The following is a 23,164-nucleotide window of genomic DNA, read 5'->3' on the forward strand; positions in this document are numbered from 1 at the left end:
CCTAGATCCCTCTGCTCTACAACACTCCCCACAGCCCTACCATTCACTGCGTAGGTCCTGCGCATGTTAAACTTCCCAAAATGCTACACCTCACATTTCTCTGTATTAAAAACTTACTTCTTATTGCTAAATTCAGTACCTCATCCTGCCAGGTTTAAAAATATATATTTATCTTCTGGTTCCAGGTTCCAGGTATCGCCTTCCGCTTGGTACCAATGGGAGGAAATGGAAGGAGACTTCTTCATTAAGACCACAAGACATAGGAGCAGAATTCGGAAATTCAGTCCATCGAGTCTACTCTGTCATTCAATCATGGCTGATCTAATTTTCCCGTTGAACCCTATTCTCCTGGCCTCTCCTAATTACTTTTGTCGCCCTTCCTAATCAAGAAGCTTTCAAGCTCTGCCTTAAAAATAGAGCCACAGCCGTCTGTGGCAATGCATTCCAGATTCACCACCCTCTGGCTAAAGAAACTGCTCTTTATCTCCATTCTAAGGACATGTCCTTTTATTCTGAGGCAGTGCCCTCTGGTCCTAGACTCTCCCATTACTGGAAACATTCATTGATTGAAAGATGCACTGGTAGATCATTGATCACCCGTTCACAGTAGTTCCCTGGTCCTTGATTCTACCACCCTGGGTAAAAGACACCGTGCATCCACCCAATCAATTCCCCTCGCAATTTTGTACACCTCCATAAGATTAGACAGCCTCCTGCGCTCCAAGGAATAAAGTCCTGCACAACCTCCCTCCAGAGCTCAGGCCCTCGAATCCTGGCAACATCCTCGTAAATCTTCTCTGCACTCTCTCCAGCTTAATGAAATCATGGGATGGGACAAGGAAGAGTTTAGAGGGAAATGGGCCAAAGGCAGGCAAATGTGACCGGCCCAGGTTGCCAACTGGGCCAGCATGGATGGGGTGGGCTGAAGGGCCTGCTTCCATGGGTCTGTACATCTCCCTGCCCTCAATGCAGTTTAATACTAAGACAGGTCACAGCATTTGGGGAGATAACTCAATAAAAAAAGGTGACAAAAAAAGACACAGAGTGCTGGAGTAACTCCGGCACTTTGCGTCTTTTCTTTGTAAAGCACCATCTGCAGTTCCTTGTTTCTCGACTTTATAAAAAGATGTCTCTTTCTTAAAAAAGAAAGAGGCCTCACTCTGCCCAACGTTTGTTTTGTTTTGTGCCCAGCGTAACATTTTCCCGGGGTTATCATTGTTCCCCAGGCTTTGTACGGCAGGAGTGTTGTGTGCTATGCTGGGGGATACCTGCTTGTTTTTCAGGTCCAGTGACAGTTCGTAATCAGAGGCGGGCAGGTGGGAGTAGGCTGCCGCTGCTGCTTTGCCGCGCTGCATTCTCATGGGCGAGGCGGTGTGGTGCAGGCTGGCCTTCTGTAGCATGGCGCTGGAGAGGGGGATCATGGCACAAGCCTTCCCCTCCTTGGCCTCGGCCGACGGGCATCTCACCGGGTCGGATGCACCGTCCACACCAGCCCCTTCCGTGACCACTCCGCCCGACACCACCGCCTCACACTCAGCCTCGCTCTTCACGGGGCCTTCCGCCTCGGGCTTGTCTCCGTCTGGAGAGACGGCTTCATTACTGCAACAACAAAACAAATAAATAAGGTGAGACGCACGCTATTAGTAACAGGCTTCAAACAGTGCAGGAAGGAACTGCAGACGCTGGGTAAAACCGAAGATAGACACAAAACGCTGATTAAAACAACTTCCAGATTAATATATTTAAACGTGTTGCGTGAGCTTAACTCTAACTCTCCTTCATTTGCCACTTCACCTGCTGCAGCTTTTGCAACTGCCTGCTGTAATTATACATTGATCTTCCATGTAAATCAACGAGGGAAACGGTAAGGATGCTGCAGCCCGCGGCTGTGTGCAGCCCACGACAGACACAAAGTGCTGGAGTAACTCAACAGGACAGGCAGCATCTCTGGAGAGAAGGAATGGGTGGCGTTTCGGGTCGAGACCCTTCGTCAGACTGGAGTTTGAAGAAGGATCTAAGTCTGAGTCTCCAGTCTGAAGAAGGGTCTCGACCCGAAACGTCACTTTCTTAGAGAGACGTGTAAAATTATAAAAGGACTGGACAAGCCAGATGCAGGAAAAATGTTCCCAATGTTGGGCGAGTCCAGAACCAGGGGCCACACAGTCTAAGAATAAAGGGGAGGCCATTTAAAACTGAGGTGAGAAGGAACTTTCTCACCCAGAGAGTTGAGAATTTGTGGAATTCTCTGCCACAGAGGGCAGTGGAGGCCAATTCATTGGATGATTTTAAAAGAGAGTTAGATAGAGCTCTGGGGGCTAGTGGAATCAAGGGATATGGGGAGAAGGCAGGCACGGGTTACTGATTGTGGATGATCAGCCATGATCACAATGAATGGCGGTGCTGGGCTCGAAGGACCAAATGGCCTCCTTCTGCATCTATTTTCTATGTTTCTATGCCTCTACGTCACCCTTTCCTTCTCTCCAGAGATGCTGCCTGTCCCGCTGAGTTACTCCAGCACTTTGTGTCTGCGTTGGGCTGCACACAGCGGCGGGCCACAGCATCCTTACCATTTCCCTCGTTGATTCACATGGAAGATCAATGTATAATTACAGCAGGCAGTTGCAAAAGCTGCAGCAGGTGAAGTGGCAAATGAAGGAGAGTTAGATTTAAGCTCACGCAACACGTTTGAATATATTAATCTGGAAGTTGTTTTAATCTCGTTTCTCTAGCAAGGAGACAGACAGGATCATATTGCATCTATTCAAAAAATGCTGGAGTAACTCAGCGGGTCAGGCAGCATCTCAGGAGAGAAGGAATGGGTGACGTTTCGGGTCGAGACCCTTCTTCAGACCGATCATGCTGCAGACATCCTCCTCAATTTTACCTGTTACCCCTGGCAATGAAAACTAAACTTGGAAATGTGTTGAACAAGAAAGCTGCCTCTCTCCATATGCTCCCGACCATAAAATTATTACAATTACTGCCATTTGCCCTGAGTCGGTGCAAAAGGTCAGAGGCAGAGTTTGATTGCGATTATAATTAAATAAAACCAATGAAAATCCGAGCTGAGGCTTGTATTTGGGGGTTCATTCCCACTGCCCTCTGCAAAGAGTTAAGAGTGTTTAATTGTCATATAGAGTCATAGAGTGATACAGTGTGGAAACAGGCCCTTCAGCCCAACTCGCCCACACCAGCCCAACAATGTCTCAGCTACACTAGTCCCACCTGCCTGCGTTTGGTCCATATCCCTCCAAACCTGTCCAATCCATGTACCTGTCCAACTGTTTCTTAAATGATGGGATATTCCCAGCCTCAACCACCTCCTCTGGCAGCTCGTTCCATACACCCACCACCCTCTGCGTGAAAAAGTTACCCCTCAGATTCCTATTAAATCCTAAAATCTTCGGCCCAGCAACAAAAAAAAACTGCGGCACGGTGGCGCAGCGGTAGAGTTGCTGCCTTACAGCGAATGCAGCGCCGGAGACTCAGGTTCGATCCCGACTACGGGCGCCGTCTGTACGGAGTTTGTACGTTCTCCCCGTGACCTGCGTGGGTTTTCTCCGAGATCTTCGGTTTCCTCCCACACTCCAAAGACGTGCAGGTTTGTAGGTTAATTGACTGGGGAAATGTAAAAAATTGTCCCTAGTGTGTGTAAGATGGTGTTAGTGTGCGGGGATCGCTGGGCGGCGCGGACCCGGTGGGCCGAAGGGCCTGTTTCCACGCTGTATCTCTAAATCTAAAAATCTGAATCTAAATCCTATTAAACCCTATGTACCGACAAGGCCTACAAACCCACACGTCTTTAAGGTGGGGGAGGAATCCGGAGCACCCGGAGGAAACGCACGTGGTCACAGGGAGAACATGCAAACTCCACACAGACAGCACCCGAGGTCAGGATGGAATCTTGGTCCCTGGCGCTGAGAGGCAGCAGCTCTACCTGCTGCCCGACCCTGATGCTCAAATACAATCAGTACGGAGTCTGGACGTTCTCCCTGGGACCTTGTGTTGCATCGGGTCCCTATAGTGGAGGAAAAAACCTGCAGATGCTCGTTAAAATCAAAGGTAGACACAAAATGCAGGAGTAATGAAGAAGGGTCTCGACCTGAAACGTCACCCATTCCTTCTCTCCCGAGGTGCTGCCTGACCCGCTGAGTTACTCCAGCATTTTGTGTCTACCTAGAGTTCCTCTCGTGCTGGTTTAACGTAAGTAAGTAAGTGATCAAGGGCTGCTGCAGACTCAGTGGGTGGAAGAGCTTGATACACGACACACCTCAAATCTCTGCATCCTTTTTATAGTTGGAGCTTAACACCAGGGGCCAGGCACCAACAGAGGTGATAGGAAGCTTCCATGTACCAGGTCTGAAAGTTTAAAAAGCAAGGTTCCTTCCATCACTGGCACCTCACTGGAGATTGCCTCTCACTAGATAGTGGATGCTACCTACCTCCACAAGATCACTACCAATAGCTGCTGATATACAATTAAACCACTGCCACAGTCACAAACACGTGCTTCTGCAGTTTGCCCCACCACTCTACTGCGTTCGTGACTGAGTTTTAGTAACTGTAGGCAGCAGATTGGACAGTCCCCACGTCAGTCTGTCTGTTTCAAGAGTGCTGTTATGCTACAAAAATAACCAGAGTGTGGACTACCAGCCTGCACAGCACAGCATTGGCCCACAGCACTGCCCCTGCCACACCTCAATGCACAGTCTCTGGCCCAGAGTAGGTCAATCGAGGGCCAGAGGACATAGGTTTAAGGTGAATGGTAGGCCTCTGGGGAGTGTTGTAGAGCAGCTGGATCTTAGAGTACAGGTCCATTGTTCCTTGAAGGTGGAGTCGCAGGTAGATTAAGAGGTCAAAAAGGCATTTGGCACATTGGCCTTCATCAGTCAGAGTATTGAGTATTGGGAGGTCATGTTGCAGTTGTATAAGACGTTGGTGAGGCTGCATTTAGAGTATTGTGTTCAGTTCTGGGCACCATGTTAAAGGAAAGATGTTGTCAAGCTGGAAAGGGTGCAGAGAAGATTTACAAGGATGTTGCCAGGACTAGAGGGTGTGAGCTACAGGGAGAGGTTGAGTGGGCTGGGTCTCTATTCCTTGGAGCGCAGGAGGATGAGGTGTATATTGTTGAGGTGTATAAAATGGTGTGAGGAATAGATCAGGCAGATGCACAGGAAGATACAAAACGCTGGGGTAACTCAGCGGGACAGGCAGCATCTCTGGAGAAAAGGAATGGGTGACGTTTCGGGTCGAGACCCTTCTTCAGATTGATGCACAGAGTCTCTTGCCCAGAGTAGGTGAATCAAGGACCAGAGGGCATGGGGTCAAGATGAAGGGGAAAAGATTTAATAGGAATCTGAGGGGTAATTTTTCCACACAGAGGGTGGTGGGTGTATGGAACAAGCTGCCAGAGGAGGTAGTTGAAACAGTTAGACAGGTGCATGGATAGGACAGGTTTGGAGGGATATGGACCAAATGCAGGCAAGTGGGACTAGTGTAGCTGGGACATTGTTGACTGGTGTGGGCAAGTTCACCCACACCTCGGCCCATGGACATGCCATCCCCTCACCTCCGCGGCCCACTCCACCCACACCTCGGCCGATGGACACCGTCCCCTCACCTCCCGTGACTTCCGACCGCTCAGACTCTGTGCCCCAGGGCACCGCCCGCAGCCAAGCTCAGAACCCCAGGCGTCTCTGAGGCCGCAGGTAGTGAGCTCCCAACCCGCTCACCAGCACGGCACTTCCTCTCCGTCCGCCACCACTGCCACCTCTGAGGCTATTGCCAACTGCACTTTGCCAGCTTGCTGCTCCCACACACCTCCCACAGCCCACCCACACCCCCCACAGCCCACACTTTGCCAGCTTGCAGTACTACATACATGGCAACAGGGAAACAAGATGTCCGTGGGCATTAACTTGGAAACTTTGAGTTGAATTTCTCCCCCTGACTTTCCTTCAAGGTGTATGAATCACATCTTCCCATGGATGTTGAGTTTGCTTAGCATATAAGGCCTGTCAACTACAGGCAATGCTGGCATCAGTCAACGGCCCTCTGTTTCCTGCAGCTATTCACAGAACAAAGAACAGCACACACTGGAACATGCCCCTCGGCCCACAATGTCCATGCCAATAAACCTCTGCATTCTGTACGACTTCTGCCACAAACTCCGTGTCTTAATGCCTGATCCCATCCCCTTCCCAGACTTCTCTTTAGCAGAACCAATTGGACTCAGCCATATCTTCCTCTGGTCTCTGTGGTGAGCTTCAAACCCATGGCTCCCGGTATGAGGAATACCTACATTAGGGTGGCCAACTGTCCCGTATTAGCCGGGACATTCTATATTTTGGGCTAATTTGGTTTGCCCCGTACGGGACCGCCCTTGACCCATATTAGGCCCAAGGGGCGCTGTAGGCCCGGACGCTGTAGGTCCGGACAGTGTAGGCCCAGACACTGCAGGTCCGGACAGTGTAGGCCCGGACAGTGTAGGCCCCGCCACTGTAGGTTCGGACAGTGTTGGCCCGGACAGTGTAGGTCTGGACAGTGTAGGCCCGGACAGTGTAGGCCCGGACAGTGTAGGCCCGGACACTGTAGGTCCGGACAGTGTAGGCCCGGACAGTGTAGGCCCGGACAGTGTAGGCCCGGACGCTGTAAGTCCGGACAGTGCAGGCCCGGACAGTGTAGGCCCGGACGCTGTACGTCCGGACAGTGTAGGCCCGGACAGTGTAGGCCCGGACGCTGTAAGTCCGGACAGTGTAGGCCCGGACAGTGTAGGTCTGGACACTGTAGGTCCGGACACTGTAGGCCCGGACAGTATAGGCCCGGACAGTGTAGGCCCGGACAGTGTAGGCCCGGAGGCCCGGGCGCCGCCTAACGGAGGTTGCGTAGCAACCCACGTCCCGGCCCGGTCGACCGCCATTGGTGGAGCGGGAACACGTGGCCGCTGGCTGGGTGAGGTCACATGGGGCGCGGGTGGTGACAACACATTGTCCCTTATTTGGGAGTGAGATAGTCGGCACCCCCTGGCTGCCAGAACCTGGCGACTATTGCACAGAGGATCAGTGGGCAGCTGCTTTGCCTTCTGTGGTAACGGACACAGGGGAGCGAGTGAGGTCGGGGAGAGAGGAAGCGGGAGAGGAAGAGAATCAGGTAGAAAAGAGGGGGCAGAGATACAGAGTGGATAGGCCGGAAGGGTAAAGAGTGAGAGGGAAGGAGGTTGGGAAGGAAGGAGGGAGGGAGGAAGGGAGGGAGGGAGGTAGGGAGGGAGAGAGGCAGGGAAGGAGGGAGGAGGGAAGGAGGGAGGGATGGAGGGAGGGTGGGAGGGTGGGAGTGAGGGAGAGAGGGAGGGAGGGAAGGAGGGAAGGAGAGAGGGTGGGAGGGAGGGAGGGAGGGAGGGAGAGAGGCAGGGAAGGAGGGAGGAGGGAAGGAGGGAGGGATGGAGGGAGGGAGGGAGGGTGGGAGAGAGGGAGAGAGAGAGGGAAGGAGGGAGAGAGGGAGGGAGGGAGGGAGGGAGGGAGGGAGGGAGGGAGGGAGGGAGGGAGGGAGGGAGGGAGGGAGGGAGGGAGGGAGGGAGGGAGAGAGGCAGGGAAGAGGGAGGGAGGGAGGGAGGGAGGGAGGGAGGGAGGGAGGGAGGGAGGGAGGGAGGGAGGGAGGGAGGGAGGGAGGGAGGGAGGGAGGGAGGGAGGGAGGGAGGGAGGGAGGGAGGGAGGGAGGGAGGGAGGGAGGGAGGGAGGGAGGGAGGGAGGGAGGGAGGGAGGGAGGGAGGGAGGGAGGGAGGGAGGGAGGGAGGGAGGGAGGGAGGGAGGGAGGGAGGGAGGGAAGGAGAGACAGGTTTATGGAAGAAGGGAAAGTGCTGTGAACTGACAACATGCCTTTTTTCCAACAGGGGATCCTCTCTCATTCACGATTACCACAGGACACGCTATTGCCATCTACCCCTTCCTGATCCTGGCGACAATCTACAAAGAGGTTTCTACAGTGTGTGGGCAATGCCAGGTTTATTGAGTGGATTTGGGTAGAGCCCTGGCGTGTGAAACTCCAGCACAAAGTAATCAGGCACGGTTTGGATGTGCAAAATGTGAACAGACAGCACCATTTAAACGTGCGGCAGCTGGAGAAGCTGTGGTGGTGATGAAGCAGCGGGCAATGTGATCATGACGCTTTGATTCTGAGGAGCTGGGGGTAGACCAAAGCGAGCTAGACCTACTTGAGTGAAAGCTCTCCCTGCTGTTCATGCCGTTTCTCCACCACGACAAAGAGTATTGAAACGTTGAACCTTCCAAGCATTGTAATTATCACTGACATTGTACATATGTACCTTAGCAGGCAAGGGAAGAAGTGAGCGACTGTCTGTTGAAAAGTGCCTCTGTGTTTATGTGTCGTTGTCAACTAAAGGATTTAACGAGTGACACCTCTCAGATTTTGCGGTGTCTGTCGATACCAGTAGAGATTCCAATATCCTGGTAACCAATCTTGTTGCCAGTGTAAACTCAAGGCTTAGACCTGCCTAAGACAGTGGTAAAAGCAGATACAGATGCAGCATTTAAAAAGCATTTAAAGAGATAGCAAGGCATAGAGGTGATGCTGGACCAATGCAGGCAAATAGGATTTCTTTCGTTTAGAGTTCCAGTGTGGAAACAGGCCCTTTGGTTCACCGAGTCCATGCCGACCAGCGATCACATGTATGCTGGTCGATCCTGTACACTAGGGACAATTCGCAGAAGCCAATTCACATATAAACCTGGATGCCTTTGGAATGGGAGGAGACCAGGGAAACCCTCACTCTCAAGAAGTGGGGTTATATAGACACGGAAGACGTCATCTGCATATGCGGCAGTCAGCGGGGAGGAGTATAGATGGGACATGTTGGCCAGTGTGGGCCGTTGGGCTTGTTTCCTCGCTGTATCTAGGGTTGCCAACTTCCTCACTCCCAAATACTGGACAAGGTGACGTCACCACCCCGCGCCCCACATGACCTCACCCAGCCAGCGGCCACGTGCTTCCGCTCCACCAATGGCGGCCGCTTGGGCTGGGACAAGGGTGCTATGCAACCTCCGTTAGGCGGCGCCCATGCCTTCACTGTCCGGGCCTACAGCGGCCCCCGGGCCTACAGTGTCTGGGCCTACAGTGTCCGGGCCTACAGTGTCTGGGTCTACAGTGTCCGGGCCTACAGTGTCCTGGCCTACGATGTCCGGGCCTACAGTGTCCGGGCCTACAGTGTCCGGGCCTACAGTGTCCGGGCCTACAGTGTCCGGGCTTACAGTGTCCGGGCCTACAGTGTCCGGGCCTACAGCGTCCGGGCCTACAGCGTCCGGGCCTACAGTGTCCGGGCTTACAGTGTCCGGGCCTACAGCGTCCGGGCCTACAGTGTCCGGGCTTACAGTGTCCGGGCCTACAGTGTCTGGGCCTACAGTGTCTGGGCCTACAGTGTCCGGGCCTACAGTGTCCGGGCCTACAGTGTCCGGGCCTACAGTGTCTGGGCCTACAGTGTCCGGGCTTACAGCGTCCGGGCTTACAGCGTCCGGGCCTACAGTGTCTGGGCCTACAGTGTCCGGGCCTACAGTGTCCGGGCCTACAGTGTCCGGGCCTACAGTGTCTGGGCCTAATATGGGACAAGGGCGGTCCCGTACGGGACAAACTAATTTAGCCCAAAATACGGGATGTCCCGGCTACTACGGGACTGTTGGCGAGCCTAGCTGTATCACTCTATGACTCTAACTCAGGGAGAGTGCTAGAGATGAGAGCGTTCAAGTTCACTGTGATTCTCTGCAATAATTGACTTGCAATTTGTAAACCACGCCTAAAGCAAGGAAGCAGAGAACTCTTGTTTGTTCTTAAATTAGGCCCGCGTTTCCCCCTGCAGTAAAGGGCATCTTGACAGAGTGTCAGCATAGTATTCATAGTGATGAGGGATCTTGTTGAAATCCATGGCAGGGATCTTTGTAATGAATGGTATGGGAACCAAATGCAATCCAATATTGAAAGGAATAATAGCAAATTAATTTTGCAACACTCCAACACTCTCTTGAACTCCATCCATGTGGGTGAGGCAGTGCAGCTGTTATCAGTTCCTCTCGTAAACCCAGTTATTCTCTGACAGATGGCGAGGAAAATTCTCTTAGGAAGCCCTTTCAATCTTTAATCAAAGTGCTCAGAGTGCTGAACACTGCCAGCTGAGAACAATACGTTCACGATGGAGCCAGAGTGGTTCTGTCAGCCAAGGCTTACGGATATTCTTCAAGTCTCCGTGAAAAACAGCGTGCAAACTTTGTTCTTAATCCATCAGGGAGGAACTGCAGACGCTGGTTTACACCGGAGATAGACTCGAAAGTGGAGGAACTCAGCGGGGTCAGACAGCATTTCTGGAGAAAAGGAACAGTGAAGAAGGGTCTCGACCCGAAACGTCGCCTATTCCTTTCCTCCAGAGATGCTGGCTGACCCGCTGAGTTACTCCAGCTTTTGCCTTTGCCTTTTGTTTTTGATCTGTTCCTTTATTACTCCAACCCTCAGAATGTCCATTGTTTTCTCTGTGTTAAATTGGCAAACTGCAGGAAGCTCCAATTAAATTTGCAATAAATATGCTTTTAATAAACCATTAGCTGTCACTCCGATTGATCAATCCTCTGGCCCTTGACACGAATCACTCTTGCCAATGGAGTTCTGCTCCTCTGGTATCTTGGGCCTGATCTCTGTTCACTAGAGCACACTAAATCAACCAGGAAACGTTCAGAATCAAGCTGCTGTACTTGGCTACACTCTGTTCCACCAAGACTGATCTGCCATCCGACATCCTTGGAATTTATCGGTAAAAGTATCCATCAATCCAAAATGAAACTGTATTGTCTCACCTCAATCCCCAGCCTTTCACGAACTGGACTCCAGATTCCCATCAACCTTCGTGTCAAAGATGCTTCCCGATTTCATTGAATTGTATACAAGGCCACTCGGCCCATCTGGCCCATGCCAGCTGCCAGGGAGGGTATCATTGCAATAATTTTACTCCCCTATCCTATTTCCTTACACCCCCGCAACTCGTTCTCTCTCGCACATGCTCATCATCTCCTCAAATCTTCTTGCCTAAGCTGAGGGATAATATACCGCAGCCAATTAACCTACCGCCACATCTTCAGGTCTTATACAGACTTACAGCAGGGAGACAGGCCCTTCAGCCATTCGAGTTCAGGCTGGCAAAGATGGCCCTTCAAAGCAAGTCTGACCTGCCTGCATTTGGCCCATTTCCCTTGAAAGCTTACCTATCCACTAGGGTTGCCAACTTCCTCACTCCCAAATACGGGACAAGGTGACGTCACCGCCCTGCGCCCCCACGTGACCTCACCCAGCCAGCGGCCACGTGCTCCCGTTCCACCAATGGCGGCCCCCCGGGCTACGCAACCTCCATTAGGCGGCACCGGGGCCTCTGGAGCTTGGTTCTTGGTTCTTGGTCGTCCAAAATATTCCAAATGGAATTTAAACTGGAGGTGGGTGGACTGCACTATCCAAACCTACGCTGTCCGAAAGGTAGACACAGATTTTAACCAGCATCTGCAGTTGTTTTCCTACTACACTGTCCGGACCTACAGCGTCCGGGCCGACAGCCCTCCCCGGGCCTAATATGCAACAAGGGCGGCACCGCCATTCAATGTGATCATGGCTGATCATTCTCAATCAGTACCCCGTTCCTGCCTTCTCCCCATACCCCCTGACTCCACTATCCTTAAGAGCTCTATCTAGCTCTCTCTTGAATGCATTCAAAGAATTGGCCTCCACTGCCTTCTGAAGCAGAGAATTCCACAGATTCACAACTCTCTGACTGACCGAGTGGCCTTGTATCTCAGTTCTAAATGGCCCACCTCTTATTCTTAAACTGTGGCCACTTGTTCTGGACTCCCCCAACATTGGGAACATGTTTCCTGCCTCTAACGTGTCCAACCCCTTAATAATCTTATACGTTTCAATAAGATCCCCTCTCATCCTTCTAAATTCCAGTGTATACCTGACTCTTGCCGGGATTAGACTCCACCTGCCCATTTCTCCGCCCATTTCTGTAGCTGACCTATGTTGCTTTGTATACTTTGACAGCCTTGCTCACAGTGTGCAGCCCCAGCAATCTAGGAGTCCCCTGCAAATGTACTAACCAGTCCGCCCACGCTTACATCCAGTTATTTATATCTATCCTAATCTGCTTCACCTTCACCACCAAAGACTTTGATGCACGTGGCAGCAAGATTGACCTTAATGAATGATTCCACAGGCCTGAGATTCAATTGAATTGAATCGAATTGAATAAAGTTTATTAGCCAAGTATGTGCACATACAAGTAATGTGCCTTGGTGCTCCGCTCGCAAGTAACAACACAAACATACAGCAAACAATTAAGAATCAAACATTATAATTTACACATGTGAAGAATGAAGTACCAGAGCACAAGGAGGCTACAGACTTTGGTTGGTGAGTAGAGCTACTGCTCGTGGGAAAAAGCTGTTTTTATGTCTGGCTGTGGCTGCTTTGACAGTCCGGAGTCGCCTTCCAGACGGAAGTGCTTCCAAGAGTTTGTGGCCAGGGTGAAAGGGGTCAGAGATGATCTTGCCCGCTTACCTCCTGGCCCTTGCAGTGTGCAGTTCGTCAATGGGGGGAAGGTTGCAGCCAACAACCTTACATTACACATTAACATTACACAACGCCAATGTAAATTGTACAGGATCTGTCTAGTGCTGTTGTGTGGAGCCAGATGAGGCACTCAGACTGACACAGTGCCTCTAACTCCAGGGGGGTTTGCCTGCCTAATCCAGGAAGAGACAATTCTGCCAGTACCAGCCTTTGGCACCAATATTCCAGTAGCAGACACAGAGTGCTGGAGTAGCTCAATGGGTCAGGCAGCATCTCTGGAGAACATGGAAAGGTGACATTTCACAGAGTGCTGGAGTAACTCAGCGGGTCAGGCAGCATCTCTGGAGAACATGGATAGGCGAAGTTTTGGGTCGGAACCCTCTTCAGACCCTTGTCTGAAAATGGGTCCCCTATCCATGTCCTCCTGAGATGCTGCCCGACCCGCTGAGTTACTCCAGCACTCTGTGTCTTCTTTTGTAAACCAGCAGCTGCAGTTCCTTGTTGCCACTCTAGTACCAGTCCAGATTGACTTTGAAGCCAGCTTCTACAAAACCATGATCTGGAGAAAGAAATAGGATGATCCAAGGAAAGGCTTCTTCCAACTATCTCCCATGTACGTTTACACACTGAATTTAAAACAAAGGCATGAAGATCTGTACGTCTGACCTCCAAACCCTCTCTGCGCAGAACGCAGCCATAGATGGTGACTCCCTTGAGTAAACCGTTAGCTTAATCACAACAGCCAGATTCCCAGGATACAACAGATTAGTTTCAGAGTAAGCCATGGAGAACATAATGCCACAACAGAAGCAATTAAAATGTAATTTCCATTTGCAGGTCTCAGTGGAACTCTGCCTGACTGTAATCAGCAAACGGAGCGAACATGTTTAAACTGAGGGAAACAGCTTTTATAATGTTATTAACTCAAACTCTGCTGCTTAACTTTGGAATGAAGTGGGGCTCAGGTTGTTCCATCCTGACAGCAATGTCCGTTTCATTACAGAGTCTCTCTCATCTGCAGAGATGCCTAATGACAATAGACAATAGACAATAGGTGCAGGAGGAGGCCATTCGGCCCTTCGAGCCAGCACCGCCATTCAATGTGATCATGGCTGATCATTCTCAATCAGTACCCCATTCCTGCCTTCTCCCCATACCCCCTGACTCCGCTATCCTTAAGAGCTCTATCTAGCTCTCTCTTGAGTGCATTCAGAGAAATTGGCCTCCACTGCCTTCTGAGGCAGAGAATTCCACAGATTCACAACTCTCTGACTGAAAAAGTTTTTCCTCATCTCAGTTCTAAATAGTCTACCCCTTATTCTTAAACTGTGGCCCCTTGTTCTGGACTCCCCCAACATTGGGAACATGTTGACATAATGAGATTGAGTAAAGAACCAGATTGAGTCTGAAGAACAAGATTGAGTCCGAAGAAGGGTCTCGAAACGAAACGTCACCCATTCCTTCTCTCCAGAGATGCTGCCTGTCCTGCTGAGTTACTCCAGCATTTTGTGTCTATCTTCGGTTTAAACCAGCATCTGCAGTTCCTTGCTATATCTTGAGTAAAGGACCAGCATGTAACAGCAACTTTGAATCACGCAACACTTTGTAGCTACCTTGCTGGGGTTTTTGTGCACATGGTGTGTGACATTTCCCATGGTATACAATGATAATATTTAGTATCAGGGGCTAAATTTATAATACCTTATGCATTTAACAGTTACCAAAGCTAGAATGGAGACATGTTTTATACATACAGCACTGACTTAAAGCTGTATCTTTAGTCAGACTTTACTGGATTTTATCTTGCACTAAATGATATTCCCTTTATCCTGTATCTGCACACTGTGGACGGCTCGATTGTAATCATGTATTGTCTTTCCGCTGACTGGTTAGCACGCAACAAGAAGCTTTTCACCGTACCTCGGTACACGTGACAATAAACTAAACTAAACTAAACTAAACTAATGATGTAAGTGTTTACCGGCACTGGTTACTGAAGAATGGTTGGCATCTTCTCAGGGAGTCCAAGCTTATTAGGTGAGTAGAAATGTAAAACCCTTGTGTCTACTGTGAAGATTCATTAGATGCGAGAGAGCCAAAGACGATCGTACATAATGTAATATTAAATCCATCCATCTGAGAATGCTCTATAATCAGCCTTCAGCTTGGCCACTTCTGTACTTGACGACTCAGCACTTGGCCCAAAGGTAGCCCAATGAACAGCATCCCTTCTAAACATTCGGCATTTTATAATGCATGCGGCACGGTGGCGCAGCGGTAGAGTTGCCGCCTTACAGCGAATGCAGCGCCGGAGACCCGGGTTCCATCCCGACTACGGGTGCTGTCTGTACGGAGTTTGTACGTTCTCCCCACGACCTGCGTGGGTTTTCTCCGAGATCTTTGGTTTCCTCCCACACTCTAAAGACGTACAGGTTTGTAGGTTAATTGGCTTGGTAAATGTTAAAATAATGGTCCCTAGTGGGTGTAGCATGGTGCTAGTGTGCGGGGATCACTGGTCGGTGCGGACCCGGTGGGCCGAAGGGCCTGTTTCCGTGCTGTATCTCTGAACTAAAAGAATGCTGGTGGGATTAGAGGGTGTTAGCTACAGGGAGAAGTTGGACACATTTGGATTGTTTTCTCCGGAGCATCAGAGTTTGCGGGGAAACCTGATGGAAGTATCTAAAATTGTGAAAGACAGAAAGATAGGGTAGACAGTCAGAACCTTTTCTCCCAGGATGGAAATGTGAAAGACAAGAGAGCATAGCTTTAAGGTGAGAGGGGCAACGTTTGAAGGACAAACGCGGGCAGGTATTTCATACAGAGTGCTGGGCATCTGGAACTAGGCTCGTCAACTGTCCCGTATTAGCCGGGACATCCCGTATCTTGGGCTAAATTAGTTTGTCCCGTACGGTACCGCCCTTGTCCCTTGTTAGTAGGGTTGCCAACTTCCTCACTCCCAAATATGGGACAAAGGGTGACGTCACCGCCCCGCGCCCCACGTGACCTCACCCAGCCAGTGGCCACGTGCTCCCGCTCCACCAATGGCGGCCGCCCGGGCCGGGAGCACAAGGCCGCAGGCTGGGTGAGGTCACGTGGGGCGCGGGGCGGTGACGCCACCCTTTGTCCCTTATTTGGGAGTGAGAAAGTTGTCAACCCTATCTGGAACGCACTGCCAGGGGTGGTGGAGGAGGCAGAAACGCCTGTGGTGTGCAAGAAACTTTTAGATAGGCACATGGAATGGAGGGATGTGAATTATGTGTGGGCAGAGAAGATGACTTTAACATGGCATCATGTTCAACACAGGCAGAGTTGGCCGAAGGGCCATTCCCTGTGCTGTGCTGTTGTATGTTCTTTGTGCAGCCTTGCTGACTCAATACTGAATTCAACAATTTTAGATACTGCTCTCTCCATTTGTCCTTCCTTGTCAACCACCCTTATCCCCATGACTCTCAGTCTGAAGAAGGGTCTCGACCCGAAACGTCACCCATTCCTTTTCTCCAGAGATGCTGTCTGACCCTTAAGGCAGAGATAGATAGATTTTTCATTAGTGCGGGTGTCAGAGGTGATGGGGAGAAGGCAGGATGGGGTTAGGAGGGAGAGATAGATCAGCCATGATTGAATGGTGGAGTAGACTTGATGGGCTGAATGGCCTAATTCTACTCCTATCACTTATGACCCGCTGAGTTACTCCAGCTTTTTGTGTCTTTCGTCGGTTTAAACCAGCATCTGCAGTTCCTCCGTACACTTTGTCCCTGTCCTTATCCTTTAAGCCTTTCACAGTCGTTCCTTTGCCCCGTCTCCTCCACCTTACTACCTCACTGCCCGGGTTTGCCTACAAGGGCTTTTCCTCGCTTCTGATGAAAATTCATCGACCCGAATCATTTCTCCCTTCACAGATTCAGTCGGACCTGCTGAGTTGGCTTTACACCAATTTCAGCTTTTATTTCAGATTTACAGGATCCATGATATTCTGCTTTATTGCCAGTGTGGAAAGTAAAAAAAACAAAATACTGGAGATGACTGTATCATTCTTAAATGATAAATGTGTCAACTCAAATGTACTTCTAGATTACTTTGTTTCTCTGCGTCATGTTATATTTCTATGATTGAACGAGTGCGGCTCAGATACATCCCCTTACCTCACTCCGATTCACATAAACCTCGGCTGGAAATCACTCCAGAAAGCAACAACACAGTTCGGTTGTTTGAAAAATCATTTGAAACGTTGGCCACGGGGTTATTTACTCTGACGTTCAGGCAGGACAGACGGGACAGGAGCAAGGGGCAAGGAGCGAAGGACCAGACAGGACAATAGACAAGAAGTATAAGAAAATAACAGCAGATGCTGGTACAAATCGATTTACTCACAAAATGCTGGAGTAACTCAGCAGGTCAGGCAGCATCTCGGGAGAGAAGGAACAGAGCAGGGCGAGGCCAGTGGTGATACTGGAGGATGAGTGAGAGATTAGGAGTTGGGAGAGGAGATGTTTGTGGGAGAAGAGAGAGATCAGTGGTCAGTAGGGTTGCCAACTATCCCACTCCCAAATAAGGGACGCGGGGTCGGTGACGTCACCTTGTCCCGTATTTGGGAGTGAGGAAGTTGGCAATCCTATCTGTCATCTTTACAGATTCATTGGAGCAGAAATATATTCTCAGATGATTGGACTTTTATAATTGCTGGTTCATCGGCACAAGGGACTGCAGATGCAGGAACCTTGAGCAAATCACAGAGTGCTGGAGGAGCTCGGCAGGTCTGGTAGCGTCCGGGGAGGGAATGGGTAGGTGATGTTTTGGTTGGAACCCTTCTTCAAACTGATGAAAGGTGGACGATTGAACTCCTTGTTGTTGGAAGTGGTCAGTGCCTGGAATAAAAGCAGAAATAGGAAAGACTACCAGACACCCAGATTGGATACTCACTGTGTGGCTCCCTGCAACATCATGAGGGCAGGATGTTGAAGAATTATTTGCATTTTTATTGCCTATTAGACTCGTACTTTTTGATGTGGGAGTAAAGCCTTCCTTCATCAAGTCTTATTAGCTTACATGCAGAGTAGGGATTTAATTTCAGAAGTCCTGATGTAACAATTACATTTATTTAAGGGATTATTTTCGAATACTATCTCTCCAGTGCAGTTATAACTGGCTCGTTCAGGCATTGCTTTCTCGTGGAATATTCCAAGAGCATCCAATATTGGACCTAACTCAGTCTCTCCCTGGCATTCCAGAGATCAGCACAGGTCTTAATTCATGGTAAATCCTTCAGCGAGGTGTGGTAGATGCGGATTTTCCCCATCAATCTCTGCGATTGTCGGATTATATCGGCGTTCCACCCTCCCCTGCGTGTGCCTGATGCCAGCACATTGGCAATCAGTCATGTTTCTGCTGATTGTGGATGATATCCACAGGGGAATACACCTCAGAGGGAATAGTTCATCTCTACGATTAATCAGGTGGCATAGGGAGAAGGCAGGCACGGGTTACTGATCGTGAATGATCAGCCACAATCACAATGAATGGCGGTGCTGTGCTCGAAGGGCCGAATGGCCTCCTCCTGCCTCCGCCGCCGTTGGTGGAGCGGGCGCGCGTGGCCGGGTGAGGTCACATGGGGCGCGGGGGCGGTGACATCACCCTTTGTCCCGTGTTTGGGAGTGAGGAAGTTGGCGACCGTAGTGGAAGTGAAGCGGAGCACCCGAGAGAAATGCATGCAACGCGATCAAGGGGAGAATGTGCAATCACTACGCAGGCCGGGACTGAGCAGCTGTTCAGCCTGAACAGTGCCAACACTCTGCGCAAGCACCATCTGTATTTTACGGGCATGAAAAGCATTTGTTATTTTTCTGTCAGTTTCATATGTTAGGAAAAAGTGTTACCAAATAACTATCGTTGGCAATGCTGAGCAATTGCCTCATGCTTCCTTTGGAGATTTTCCAGTGCTCGCTCGGTTGGTTAACCTTTAATGTACAACGAAAGAAGTAGGAATTAAAGGCATGTGCACGTATCGTGACAGAAACTGCATTACTTTATACTTACGGATACGCAGCACGGAAACAGGCCCTTCGGCCCACCAAGTCCACGCCGGTCAGTGATCACCCCACACACTAACACTATCCTACACACTAGGGACAATTTACAATTTACAGAAGCCAATTAACCTACAAACCAAACCTGTACGTCTGAGGAGTGTGGGAGAAATCTGGGGCAGCCAGAGAAAACCCTCACGCGGCAGTCACTGGGAGAACGTGCAAACTTCGTAGAGACAGCACCCGCAGTCAGGATGGAACCTGGGTCTCTGGTGCTGTGAGGCAGCAACTCTACCGCTGCGCCACTCTGCTGCAGGACCATCTCTGCAGGAACTTCTGACGGATGTGAAATCCTGTTCATATATCTGATCAAACTCCATTGCTATTAAAAACAAAATAGATGTTGGAACATAATTACACAGCTGAGTAATGGTGTTCCCTGCCACACTGCACAGAGTCACAGTGCTGGGAGATTAGGCTGCAAGCTTGATCTGTAATGAGTTTGCTGATCTCATCTCCAGAAAGCCCATGCTGATATTCCTGCTCTCAGGAGGTGCGATCGCACCTAAGCCAGTTACCAGATTGTTTATTCACACGACAGGAGGATTGAGAGAAAATCTGCTGTATAGTTCATCATTTAAGTTCGAGATGGCATGAGTAACAACTCTAGTTGCAAAATGGGACGTCGGTTCAAGGTGAAGGGGAAAAGATTTAATAGGAATCCGAGGGGTAACTTTTTCACACAGAGGGTGGTGGGTGTATGGAACAAGCTGCCAGAGGAGGTAGTTGAGGCTGGGACTATCCCATCATTTAAGAAACAGTTAGACAAGTACATGGATAGGATAGGTTTGGAGGGATATGGACCAAGCGCAGGCAGGTTGGACTAGTGTAGCTGCGAATTGTTGGGTGGTGTGGGCAAGTTGGGCCGGGGGGCCTGTTTCTACACTGTATCACTCTGTGACTAGTGGAGCTGGGACATTGTTGGGCGGTGTGGGCAAGTTGGGCCGAAGGGTCTGTTTCCACACTGTATCACTCTATGACTAGTGTAGCTGGCACATGTTGGCCAGTGTGGGCAAGTTGGGCCGAAGGGCCTGGTCCCACACTGTATCACTCTATGACTCTATGACTTATTTTGTGCGGTAAGGATAAGGAAATTGATTACAATGAGCTTTATGAAAGATATAAAGAAGAATAGTGTGTGAAATTAAAGTTATCGCAAAAAAAATTAAGAGTGATGAACTAGAGCTTTCTGAAGAAGGGTCCTGACCCAAAACATCACCTTCAGTTTCAGTTTAGTTTATTGTCACATCTACCGAGGTACAGTGAAAAGCTTTTATTGCGTGCTAACCAGTCAGCAGAAAGACAATACACGATTACAATTGAGCCATTTACAGTGTACAGATACATGATAAGGGAATAACGTTCAGTGCAAGGTAAAACCAGCAAAGTCCGATCAACGATAGTTTGAGGGACATCAAAGAGGTAGATAGTAGTTCAGCACTGTCCATGTTCTCCTATCCATGTTCTCCACAGATGCTGCCTGACCCGCTGAGTTACTCCAGCACTCTGTGAAATGTCACCTATCCATGTTCTCCACAGATGCTGCCTGACCCGCTGAGTTACTCCAGCACTCTGTGAAATCAGGGCCGTCTTAACGCATGGGCCTGATGGGCACTTGCCCGTGGGCCCCATGCTGATCTGTGTATGTTAAGTGACTTGCAATAAATAAATACTATTTTAAAAATGTAGGTTCAATAAGTGCTTTTTTCGCAACATTTTCAGTGCTTCTCACAGCGATCTGTAAGTGCTTTTCGCAACAATGTAGCACCCTAAGTCCATCGCTAAGTGCTTTTCGGTAAGTGCATTTCGCCGGCACGACGGGGGGGGGGAGGGCTGGTAGGGAAAGGGGAGTGGGGGAGAGTAACGGTGGGGGCCCCAGTACACTGCTTTGCCCGGGGGCCCATAATGCTGTAAAAACGGCCCTGTGTGAAATGTCACCTATCCATGAACTCCACAGATGCTGCCTGACCCGCAGAGTTACTCCAGCACTCTGTGTCTTTTTCAGTAAACCAGTATCTGCAGTTCCTTGTGGCAAACTATCGCTAATTGTTGGTTTTCAGTTTTGGAACTTTTCAATACCTGTAAAAAGACACTGTATAGAATGGACTGTTTATGAACTGCCCCGGGCTACTGATTTAAAATGAAATTAATCCTTTATTAAGGAGAGACAAGATTGAGATAAGCTCATATGTGGAAGATGGCTATTCATCACACATAGTTACATTTAAATGAAAAACAATTATAGAATTTAACAACATGGTAATAAAATGATTTAGCAATTATTCACTTTTGTTAATGGTTAAATGCAAAATTTGAAAAGATTTCTGCGTAGTAAGAAGGTTCTGTGTGCTCTTTCAGAATAAACAGCAATTTTAAAATGGGAACAAACTCCACTGTCTGAAGTGCATCTAACTATATATCACCATTAGTACATAACGCCTTCTCATTTGTACTCTAATAGTGATAGTCACCCATGGTTGTGATGGTACAACAGACTCATTTAAATATCAAAATCAGAATCAAATTTGTATTTAATTCTCAGCAAGGACAATATCACAGATGGAGATTTCTAATACCTTGCTAAATTTAGTTTAGTTTAGAGATACAGCGTGGAAACAGGCCCCTTCGGCCACCGAGTCCGCGCCGACCAGCGATCCCACCAAACAATAGCACTATCCTACACACACTGGGCACAATTTAAAGAAGCCAATTGACCTACAAACCCGCACGTCTTTGGGATGTGGTAGGACACCGGAGCACCCGGAGAAAACCCACGCGGTCACAGGGAAAACTCCGTACAGACAGCATCTGTAGTCAGGATGGAACCCGGGTCGCTGGGGCTGTGAGGCAGCAACTCTACCGCTGTGCCACCGTGCTGCCCCCAATGTAGGAAGTGTGTGCCTGGATGGACAGGGCAATCTGTAACGGTCTTGAATATTTTGATTTTAAAAAAGCAGCTTTAAAAACATTCTTTAATAAGCAGCTTTGATGTCCACCTTTCCAATCATTTACTTCATTCAGCGTGTAAAATCACAGTTAACCGCTGAAAGCCCCACTCCATCAGCTATCAAGTAAAGGCATTGAATGAAGCCAGGGGCAGTTACGTTGGGTTGATAGACCATAAATACGAGTTTGGTTTCAGGCTCTGAGTTAGAGATTTCACTTGGGTTGGTAACGAGAACTTATGATCAAATTTCACTGTACCTTAATTGGTACATGTGACAATATCTGTGGAATTCTCTGCCTCGGAAGGCAGTGGAGGCCAATTCTCTGGATGCTTTCAAGAGAGAGCTAGATAGAGCTCTTAAGGGTAGCGGAGTCAGGGGGTATGGGGAGAAGGCAGGAACGGGGTACTGATTGTGGATGATCAGCCATGATCACAGTGAATGGTGGTGCTGGCTCGAAGGGCCGAATGGCCTCCTCCTGTCGTCTATTGTCTATTGTCTATAAACTGACCTTGAAACCTTGGTTACTCTGAAAATCTCCCAGCAAAGTTGCATAACAACTTATCAGACTCTCGTGAGGAACAACATCTAATATTCAGTACCTTACAGCCTAACAGGATGAACATTGAATTCTCCAATTTTGGGTAACTAATCCACAACGTTTTTTTCCTTTCTCCCCCACCCACCTCTTCCCTGTGCTGCACCTGCCTCCCATCCATGTTTCACCTTCTCCCCTTCCTTCCTCCGATATTCCTTTCTCTGGCTTCACAATTCGCACATCTTCTATCCGTACCTCACAGATTTTGTCTTTTCACCTCAAGCCTTTATCCAACTATTTGCCTATCAAAACGTCCCCTTCACTTGTATCCACCTATCACTTTAGAGTTTAGAGTTGCAGCGCATAACCCACCAGGTCGACACTGACCAGCGATCACCTCGCACACTAGCACGATCCTGTTCACTGGGGACATTTTACTGATGGGAGTAGGGTGGCCAACTGTCCCGTATTAGCCGGGACATCCCGTATTTTGGGCTAAGTTGGCTTGTCCCGTATGGGACCGCCCTTGTCCCGTATTCGGCCCGGGGGGACGCTGTAGGCCCGGACGCTGTAGGTCCGGACACTGTAGGCCCGGACACTGTAAGCCTGGACACTGTAGGCCCGGACACTGTAGGTCCGGACGATGTAAGCCCGGACGGTGTAGGCCCAGACGCTGTAGGCCCGGACGCTATAGGCCCGGACACTGTAGGTCCGGACGCTGTAGGTCCAGATGGTGTAGGTCTGGACAGTGTAGGTCTGGACAGTGTAGGTCCGGAGGCCCGGGTGCCGCCTAACGGAGTTTGCTTAGCAACCCGTCTCCAGCCCCGGGCGGCTGCTGTTGGTGGAGCGGGAGCACATGGCCGCTGGCTGGGTGAGGTCACGTGGGGCGCGGGGCGGGTCCCTTATTTGGGAGTGAGATAGTTGGCAACCCTATTTACCAGGGAGCCGACACAAGATGTTGAAGATTGTGCAGGAGTCCACAGTAAATGTGTTGG

The 23,164-nt window shown here is 49.7% G+C and overlaps 1 protein-coding gene across 5 annotated transcripts in view; it reads right to left on the reverse strand.

The window, feature by feature from the left end:
* The window catches only part of iqsec3a (IQ motif and Sec7 domain ArfGEF 3a), a 253,682-nt gene that overhangs the window by 89,112 nt on the left and 141,406 nt on the right, over positions 1-23,164 (reverse strand). For all 5 annotated transcript variants that reach the window (XM_078416738.1, XM_078416737.1, XM_078416741.1 and 2 more), the window contains exon 3: positions 1,269-1,599. In XM_078416738.1, the coding sequence (XP_078272864.1) occupies positions 1,269-1,599 (331 nt within the window). The remainder of the gene's footprint in view (positions 1-1,268; positions 1,600-23,164) is intronic.

Source organism: Rhinoraja longicauda, chromosome 20 (genome assembly GCF_053455715.1).
Source record: "Rhinoraja longicauda isolate Sanriku21f chromosome 20, sRhiLon1.1, whole genome shotgun sequence".
NCBI lineage: Eukaryota > Metazoa > Chordata > Chondrichthyes > Rajiformes > Arhynchobatidae > Rhinoraja > Rhinoraja longicauda.